General features: G+C 42.8%; 1 protein-coding gene across 1 annotated transcript in view; it reads left to right on the plus strand.

Moving 5' to 3' along the window:
* The window catches only part of LOC143282365 (arrestin domain-containing protein 1-like), a 50,972-nt gene that overhangs the window by 2,868 nt on the left and 38,104 nt on the right, over nucleotides 1-10,000 (plus strand). The window contains exons 2-3 of the mRNA XM_076587980.1: nucleotides 6,979-8,587; nucleotides 9,165-9,878. Coding sequence (XP_076444095.1) covers nucleotides 9,761-9,878 — 118 coding nt within the window. The 5' untranslated portion in view covers nucleotides 6,979-8,587; nucleotides 9,165-9,760. The remainder of the gene's footprint in view (nucleotides 1-6,978; nucleotides 8,588-9,164; nucleotides 9,879-10,000) is intronic.

Here is a 10,000-nt window from a genome sequence, read left to right on the forward strand (position 1 = left end):
GCGTGCGTGTTTATCAACAACCAAGTGAGTTTTCTTGCTATTTCTGACTTTTGCATTGCCTAACTATCGAACAGTATGTATAAATCTATAACGCTTTAAGCTGTTCATTGGATCCCCACGGCACAAGGTATTCAGGTAAAGAAGAAGAAAACAGAAAATTGGTTAAAATTCTTTCTGTGGACTGCTTCCTTGGATATTTTCAAAGCATCATCGCCATCCAGTTAAAAAAAAAAAAAAAAAAAAAACTTTGACCCATTTTTTTGTGGGAATTCATGCCGTGCTGTCTTTTTTCGATGTGTCCGTCAGTTCCTTGCCTGTTTTGAGCGCTTAGATTTGTCTATGCACAAGATTCAGCGCTATATAAATACCATTGTTATTATTATTAGTAGTAGTAGTAGTAGTAGTATTAATGATCAGCGTTTTCGGTGTCGGCAGATCATCGTTGACATGGTGGCAGTCTCCGTGGTCTTCATCGCTTGGTTTTGTTTTTCCCTTAAAAAAAAAAAAAAAAAAAAAAAAAAAAGGTGCATTTAAAAAATCCTATTATCAACGAAGTTACACTGACGTAGACTTCTTTTTTTTTATCTAAAAATTTTTTTTTTTAAATCAATCAAAAAAAAAAAAAGCTGCACGTAAGGTACAAAATTGTATCTCTGTGTGTGTGTGTGTGTGTGTGTGTGTGTGTGTGTGTGTGTGAATAATATTGATAAGAGAACATACCGATGGATGATGCAAAAATGTATAAAACAAAACAAAGCAAGGAAACAGACAATTCTTTGTAAAACCTGGAATTTTCTAATAATATCTGCATTATGTTTTTCAATTTTGTGTGTGTGTGTGTGTGTTGTATTTGAGTATGGAACTATATACATGTGTGGGGGTGGGGGGGAGGGTGCTCAAACACGTGTTAAAAGTTATGATGGTTTTTCAAATCAACCTCCCACCCACCACACCCCCCAAAAAGAAATGTCTGAAGAATTTTTGTCAGGAACTGTAGTTGTAAAATACAGCTGAACATCAACGAAATCACTCCCCTGCTGTTAGGATGTTTCCATCTAAAACAGCTGGCGTTGTGGTGGCTTTGCTGACATTCACAGAGGTCACTATATGAGCTCCTGAAATTAGGACTCAGACGGAATATCTCCTGACTTTAATAATAGCCGCCGAAATGAGCACAAAACGAATTAACAATTGATAAATAAATAAATAGACAAATAAATAGATAAATGAATAGATAAACAAACAAATAAGTAAACAATAAATGATAATAATAGATGAATAGGTAAATAAATCGATAAATAGATAAATGAATAAATAAACAAACAAACAAATAAATAGATAAATGCTTGTCCCAGGAATGGAAAATTTGTTGAGGAACAGAATGTTGGTTGCATGTATTCTTGATGGATTTCTATCATTCTGGCGATTTCCAGTGTGGCTTTTATTTATTCGTTTGTTTATTCATTTATTCATTCGTTCGTTTATTCTTCTGTTGTTTGTTTGTTTGTTTGTTTGTTTTTTGTCGTTTCTTTGTTTGTTGTTTGGTTGTTTTTGTTTGTTTCTTTGTTTTTTTGTTTTGTTTTGTTTTTTCGATTTGGTTTCATTGGCATGTTTTATTGGGTTTTTTTGTTTGTTTTTTTTTCTTTTGCCGTGTGTACTTTTACTCTGATGTTCTTTTTTCTTTTCTTTTTTTGTTATGTGTGTGTGTGTGTGTGTGTGTTGTGTGTGTGTGTGGTATTTTCTTCGCCTCTCGACCCCAGAACAGCTCAACCGGTGATCAGTGATGGTGGCTTTGGCGTTCCCCAGAGTAGAGCCCCCTGCATGAACCCTGTCTCCTGTTGCTGTCGTCCCGCATAATCAGTGACAAGACACGATGTTGCTCGGGCCAGTGAACCGTCTCCCGGAGATGGATGGCTGTCAAACTGTACCCACCCCCACCTTTACCCCCCTTACGCCCTATCACCCCACACCCCTTCCCCGCGCCTTTCCTTCGCAAACATCCATAGTTTTCCACTCCCACTTCCCCATTCTAAATTGTTCCCCCTCCTCGATCCCCCCTCCCCACCCCCCCAACCCCGCCACTCCGCCACGTATCTTTTTACCATGTACCATTCACAACAACAAAGAACAGTTCACGAGGCGAAGGTTTTTAATACACGATAAAGTAGATGTGTAAAATTTTCTTGAAAATTCCGTTGTTGGTGGTGGTGGTGGTGGTGGGTTTGTTTTGTTTTTGTTGTTGTTGTTTGGGTTGTTGTTTTTTGTTTGTTTGTTTGTTTTTTTGTTTTGTTTTTGTTTTTTGTTTGCTTTTGTGTTGTTGTTGTTGGTGGTGGTTTTGGAGGGATGTGTGTTTTTTTAAGCTAGTTTGAATTTATTTGCGAAATCTGAAACATAGGGCTGGTTTCTAAATTTTGGTCAAGATATATAAAGCATTTAGAAGTGGGGTTTTTTTTTTTTTTTTTTGTTGTTGTTTGTTATTTTTCATTATTTTATTTTATGCACATAAAAGTGCGTGCGTATTATACTCTCACTATGTGTGTGTGTGTGTGTGTGTGTGTGTGTGTGTGTGTGTAGTTCGTCCATCTTAATGTAATTCCATGTAAAACACTGAGTAGTTTCTAATGGTCAGGTTACTGTTAATTTGATTACATAGTTGCTTATCTTCATAGTTGATTTGATATGTTGTTGTTATTTGTTGTGGAGGTGGTGGTGGTGGTGGTAGTAGTGCGGGTGGTCACAGAAAATTTAAAACAAAAACATTACAAACCTTAAAACAATGCCATCAACTCCAAAACTCAAAGCGCGCACACACACACACACACACACACACACACACACACACACACACACACACTTTCCAGGCAAGACAACAACAACAAATAAACGAAGCGGAGCACATAATCATACTGTTCGGTACACCCACATCACGCAGAATGATGATGATTGATACGGATACCTATATAGCGCCTATCTTCGGTCGGAGACCAAGCTCTAAGTGCTTTACAAACTCAGGGCCATTTGCACAACAGGCTGTATACCTGGGTAGAGCCGACTGACGGATGCCATTGGGCGCTCATCATTCGTTTCCTGTGTCATTTAATCATGTTTCTGACAGTCATGTAACATTTTACATGTACGACCATTTTGTTTATTTACCCCGCCATATAGTCAGCCATACTCCGTTTTCGGGTATGTGTATGCTGGAAATGTTCTTGTTTCCATAACCTACCGAATGCTGACATGGATTTCAGGATCTTTCACGTGCGTATCTGATCTTCTGCTTGCGTATACACACGAAGGAGGTTCGGGCACGAGCAGGTCTGCACATATGTTGACCTGGGAGATCAGAAAAATCACCCTTTACCCACCAGGCGCCGTTACCGAGATTCGAACCCGGTACCCTCATATTGAAAGTTTCTACGCTTTGACCACTCGGCTATTGCGCCGAGATCTCCAAAGGAATGCTGATTAAGGCCTACCTATGGTGCGTAGGCCTACCTGGAAGAAACGCAATTTTTTATCGGGATTCCCCGACTCAGAGACGTCCTCGTCTGGGTGTGGGCCGGCGTTGATGACTGGGTGACTGTTGAGCATTGACACTGACACCTAACACTGAGAGACATCAGTGTCTTTGTTCTGAGCGGCGTTGTGAACAGATCAAAGAAGTGTGTGAAAGGAGTGTGTGGCCTGATTTTACATTCCTCCGCTGCATGATTTAAGGGATGTGCGTCATGTGAAGTGAGTACAACAGCACGTGGATGCCGGCTTAGGACCAAAGGTTTTCCAAGTTCTAGTTGAAAGAGATGGGATGGAGGGGTGTGTAGGGGGTGGGCGTGGGGGTAGGGAGAAGTAAGGGGCGAGGAGGAAGTGGGAGGGACAGGGGAGGGGGCGTAGGGCTTAGAGTTTTAAAAAGTTGTCTTTTTCCTGTCCATATCAAAATGTTACTTTTGCGTGTTTTTAACGTTATAAATACGAATTTGTTGTTGAATTCATCAATAGCTGATCTATTGTTCCGGTTTCGTCTGCATTTTTTTCTTTAACATTCTGCCTTCCATATGCAGTGGCAGGACCAGTCAGACGTGCGACTTCCCCCAGCCTATTTTCCTCACTCCACCCAGATGTGAACGGGTACCCGACTTGGGATGGGGAAGGTTAAAACGGTGGATACAGAGAGGAATGGGCCCTGTCCTCCTATTACAAGCCCAAGATACAGTGGACATGAAATCACGGCCCCAATGATCATTAAAGGCTATTGGACATTTCACCTTTTTTGTGCTTCCCTAAGATGGTGACAGGGGTAAAATTAATGACCAAAAACCCATGAAAAGAGAAAGAGATTATCTGCATCGTGATAATGAGGCACTGACGCTCAAGAACGGCGTAAAGGCAACCATTTAATGTCATTTACAATCTGAGCGACTGCATACTTCTCTAACTGTGTACCCAGAAAAGTAGCCAATGAATTTTCCAGTTTCGGCTATTGCACCCAGAACTCCAAAGGAATGCTGATTTAGGCCTGCCAGTAGTGCGTACCTGAAAAGAACATAATTTTGTTATCGGGAGTACCCAGCCAAGATACTTTCACGTGTGGGTGTAGGCGCTGACTCAGTGGATGACTGTTGAGCATGGACACTGACACCTAACACTGAGAGACATCAGTGTCTTTGTTCTGAGCGGCCTTGTGAACAGATCAAAGAAGTGTGTGAAAGGAGTGTGTGGCCTAATTTACATTCCTCCGCTGCATGATTTAAGGGATGTGCGTCATGTAAAGTGAGTACAACAGCACGTGGAAGCCGGTAGAAGCCCAGAGGTTCGCAAGTTTTAGTTAAGAGAGAGGGGAGGGAGGTGTATGTGTGTGGAAGGGGGGTGGCGGGGGCCTGGGGAGGGAAGTAAGGGGGAAGGAGGGAGTGGGAGGGACGGGGGAGGGGGCACAGGGGTTTGAGAGTTGAGCAAGTTGTCTTCCCCCTGTCCATATTAAAATGTTACTTCTGCCTGTATGTAAACGCTATACGAATTTGTCGTTCAACACTTCAATAACTGTTTCATTGTTCCGAATTTGTTTGCTCTGTGTGTGTGTGTGTGTGTGTGTGTGTGTGTGTGTGTGTGTGTGTGTGTCCTTCTGCATTCCATACGCAGTGGTAGAATCAGTTAGACGTCGGACTTCTGCCATCCTGTTTTCCTCACTCCACCCAGATGTGAACGGGTACCCGACTTGGGATGGGGAAGGTTAAAACGGTGGATACAGAGAGGAACGGGCCCTGTCCTCCTATTACAAGCCCAAGATACAGTGGATATAAAAAATCACGGCCCCAATGATCATCAAGGGCTATTGGACATTGCACCTTTTTTCTGTACTGCCTAAAATGGTGATAAGAGTAAAATTAGACCCCCCCCCATCGCCCCCCCTCCCCCCCCAAAAAAAAATAGAGAGGAGAGAGAGAGAGAGAGAGAGAGAGAGATTATCTGCATCGTGATAAAGAAGCACCGACGCTCAAGAACGGCGTAAAGGCAACTATTCAATGTCATTTACAATCTGAGCGACTGCATCCTTTTCTAACTGTGTGTACCCAGTAAAGGTAGCCAAGAAATCATCCAGTTTCTTTAAGGTATTCCATTCACCTTATCTGTAAAACAGCCCATTGCAAGCACCGATAAAAGGCTTTAGCTTCTTCTTCTTCCATTAATGCTCAGCGGTCATAACTTTGACCATTACTAGCATTTTTATGCGTGCTGGGTATTTTCGTGTCTCCATAACCCACCGAACGCTGACATGGGTTACAGGATCTTTAACGTGCGTATTTGATCTTCTGCGTGCGTTTACACACGAAGGGGGTTCAGGCACTAGCAGGTCTGTACATATGTTGACCAGGGAGATCGGAAAAATCTCCACCCTTTACCCACCAGGCGCTGTTACCGTGATTCGAACCCCGGACCCTCAGATTGAAAGTCCAACGCCTAAACCATTTGGCTGTTGCGCCAGCTTGGAACTTGGTTTATTGTTTTGAGTATATTAGCGGATCAACTGAATAACTCAATAACTGGCTCATTACCAACATGCAAGAAACAACCAAATTGTTTGTGGTCACTCACTCGCTCATTAATATTTTCAGTTTCTCATGGAGGCGTCACTGCGTTCGGGCAAATCCATAAACGTTACACCACAAGTGCTAGGCAGATGCCTCACCAGCACCATAACCCAACGCGCTTTGACAGGCCTTGAGTGCATGCATTTGTGTACCTATCTGAGTGAAATTCTTCTGCAAATATTTGCCAGAGGACAACACTCTCGTTGCCATGGGTTCTTTTACAGATCAGTGTGCCAAGTGCGCGCTGCACACGGGACCTCGGTTTATAATATCACACGAACGACTAGACGCTCTGTTCGATTTTCCAGTCAAACTTGGGAGAAAGGGCGAGAACAGAATTCGAACTCAGACCCTCACGGACTCTGTAGTGGCCGACGAGCATCTTAACCATTCTGGACATTGCACCTTTTTTCTGTACTGCCTAAAATGGTGATAAGGGTAAAATTAGACCCCCCCCCCCCCCCATCGCCCCCCCCCCCCCCCCAAAAAAAGAGAGAGAGGGAGAGAGAGATTATCTGCATCGTGATAAAGAGGCACTGCCGCTCAAGAACGGCGTAAAGGCAACCTGATCTGAAAAAGAACCCATGGCAACGAGAGTGTTGTCCTCTGGCAAATATCTGCAGAAGAATTTCACTCAGGTACACAAATGCATGCACTCAAGGCCTGTCAAAGAAAGGGCGAGAACAGAATTCGAACTCAGACCATCAAGGACTCTGTATTGACCGACGAGCATCTTAACCATTCTGCCACCTTCCATTACCTTCCTTCATTAGCACAGAGCGCTAAGTAAACAGCCGATTCACTAACTGGATTCCATAACCTGTTTTGATTTTTCATCACATGCCTGGGCCTGATGCGAGTTCTGTTGCCTGTTTGTTTTTTGTTTTTTCAGATCCTGAGATTGGACACAATGCACGCGGCGTCCTTGGTTTGAAACCTCCCTGGATTCTGTCAATGTGAGACAGAAGAATGTGCAGTCAAAGCGGACAAGTTCAAAACATGCTGTGCTTCGTCAAATATGAGACCATCCTGAACTGAACTTCAGTTGGTGCAGCACACGGGTGTTTTGTTGTTGTTTTGTTGTTGTTTTTTTGTTTTTTATATTGTAATTATTTATTTATTTATTTACTTATTTATGCACGCTTATCTATTATTTATTCACTTTTTTTTCCTCAAGGCCTGACTAAGCGCGTTGGGTTACGCTCCTGGTCAGGCATCTGTTTGGCAGATGTGGTGTAGCGTATATGGATTTGTCCGAACGCAGTGACGCCTCCTTGAGCTACTGAAACTGAAACTGTTGTTTTTTGGTGGTGGTTTTTTTTTTTCGCACGACATTTCCTGTCAGGTGTGAGGTCATGAACCAAAGGTGGGCCTGATGACACGAGACCGAGGCCGCCAGCTATGCACATGCTGATCTTGCACCGGCTCGCCTCGCGCCGTCTATGACGTCACTGAGGTGTGGCAGCCGTGTCAGGTGTGTGTGTGTGTGTGTTGGACATCCAGTTTGACATCGTACCGGACACCCGCTTCATCATTAGCCCTGTGACTGTCGTTGGCTGGCCAGGAGTGTGTGTGTGTGTGTGTGTGTGTGTCACCAACACATAGTGTGTCTGCAGCGCTTTGAGCCGTTCTGAGAAAGATCACTTTCACAAACTCTTGATTCACTCGTTGCGAGAGTGGTTGTGAATTGCCAGTTGTTGTTGTTGTGTGAGAGAGAACCTACCAAACTCAACAACACTTAACCCTGCGAGTGAATGTTCCGGTCTTCTTACCATAGGCCAGCCTAATTAAACCATCACGAATCAGTAGTACAATATTAAGCATTGTGAGTCACCGAAATTAAGCAACATTTGAATTACTGAAAAATTAGAAATAAGATAGAATATTGATAAAAGAATGGAGTAAATATTTTGGACACGTGAATCATAAACGACACAACATCTGTCGTGTTTTTCTTTTGTTGTTGTTGTTTTCCAGGAAGGTGGCCGCGATCAGCAATAGTGTTCACACAACGTTTTGTACCATGGATCAGTAAAAAAAAAAAAAAAAATCACACTTAGGGAACAGCTGAACTGCTAAAATGTGTGGGAAATGTATTTTGTGAGTAGCTCTGATTGCTAATAACAATGGCATGATATACTTGCCGTTACAAAAGAGTTTTCAAAGTGATTACATTTGCCAGCACAACGTGTGAAAAAACGAGACGACACGAAACTTTGATCATACTGTTCCCATTTGAAGCCCAGCTGTTGGAAAACTGCGGTGAAACCCACAAGGTTCTCGCTGAGTCAGCAGATTTGAAGAGCGCACAACAAGGGGTTCAGGAACTTGCAATGCAACCTTGAATGGAAATCTTTCACCGTACTTGTTAGAGTCTTCGTGGGTTGTGTGTGTGCGCGTGTGTTGATCCTCACAGGCAGACAGTGTGTTGGTCCCAATTTCCGCTGTGGTGGGCATTACTGTCAACTCAGTGATTTTATTTCGTTCGTCAGAAGTCAAGTGTAAGTTGTGCTTCATTATTGTTGATTCTAACATGAAAATTACAGGATGAAATTCGGCACACTTTCTGCAGAAGTATTTTGTGGAAAACTAAACAGCTGTATGTTCTTTTTGCAGTTTTTCATTGCATGAATACAGTTCTTTATCATTGTGAACTCTTGACTTGAGTAATGCATCATTAGGGCTGTGGATGCCTTGTTGCTGACGCGAATCTGTCCAGTTGTTGGTATACTCCCCTACATCTCCTGTGCTGGCTGGATTTTACTGTCAGTGAATGTTATACTGTGGACAGTGCAAAAACAAAAACAAAAAAAACAAACAAACAAACAAACAACAACAAAAAAAGCATGTTAGAGATAACCGGATGTGGACGAGTTTTTGAGAAATAAACGTTAGTAGATATTACATGCATTGTCTTCAAGGATAGCCTGTTTAAGAAAACGTGTACTTTGGTGGTTCGAAATGGAATGAAAGGGTAAATTAATATGAAATATGTGAACAGACATTACAAATTCAACGGTGGATTTTTTTTTCTAGTTGTGCAGATCAGATACATGATGATGGATCTTTTCTGTGTAGAAAGCGAACTGCGCGCGACAGCACGTGAGTTATGACCGTACTAATATAGCACGTGGTAGCAACATTGTCAAGGTCCTGTGTTGGGTAACAGACTGTTGGAAAACCCATGCATGTATATTTACGCATTTTCGGTATACAGGCGTTGTCTACGGGATATAGAAGCCTGCATGCTAAACAGGAGTTGCAACAGATGTACTTGCGTACATTATGATAAAAGAAGAAAATAAACATATAAAGGATTTTGGAATATTTATGCAGGACTGCTGCAAAAGTCTAGTATGCATTGTACCAGTGAGGAAACTATGAAAACAGCCGTGTTAAACAAAGACAACTCCAGAATTGTGACTTTGTGGACTTCTCAAACCCGACAACCTTCAAAGGAGTCTTGGATCCAGGCAATCTTCGATGCATTTTTTTTTTTTTCACAGCACTATGGACCAAACTGAATTTCATTTCTCATAAGTGAGCGACAACACCAAAAATAAAAAACACACCAAAAAAAAACGGACCTTCCATTCAAAAATTTGTCGAGGAACGATCGATTACGCTCGTTTACAGCATCCGACTATACGAACAGCAGGAAGAGGCCGAGCACGATGGCGTTCATGCAGTGTCTGGCTATACAAACAGCAGACCCTCGCTCTGTGTGCTGGGCGGGGGGCAACCTGGAAGGGGAGGTGACCCTTGTCCTGACAGACCCCACTGTGATCAGAGGTGAGTGCAAGTGCTGTTCCTGTCCCCATTCATTATGCATGGACTATGCCTCTCTGGGATGAGCTGCCGTCGTCGGCTTACCTTTTGTGACGTATGTCCTTCTGTGAGGAGTGTGCCGACTG

Source organism: Babylonia areolata, chromosome 5 (genome assembly GCF_041734735.1).
Source record: "Babylonia areolata isolate BAREFJ2019XMU chromosome 5, ASM4173473v1, whole genome shotgun sequence".
Lineage (NCBI taxonomy): Eukaryota > Metazoa > Mollusca > Gastropoda > Neogastropoda > Buccinidae > Babylonia > Babylonia areolata.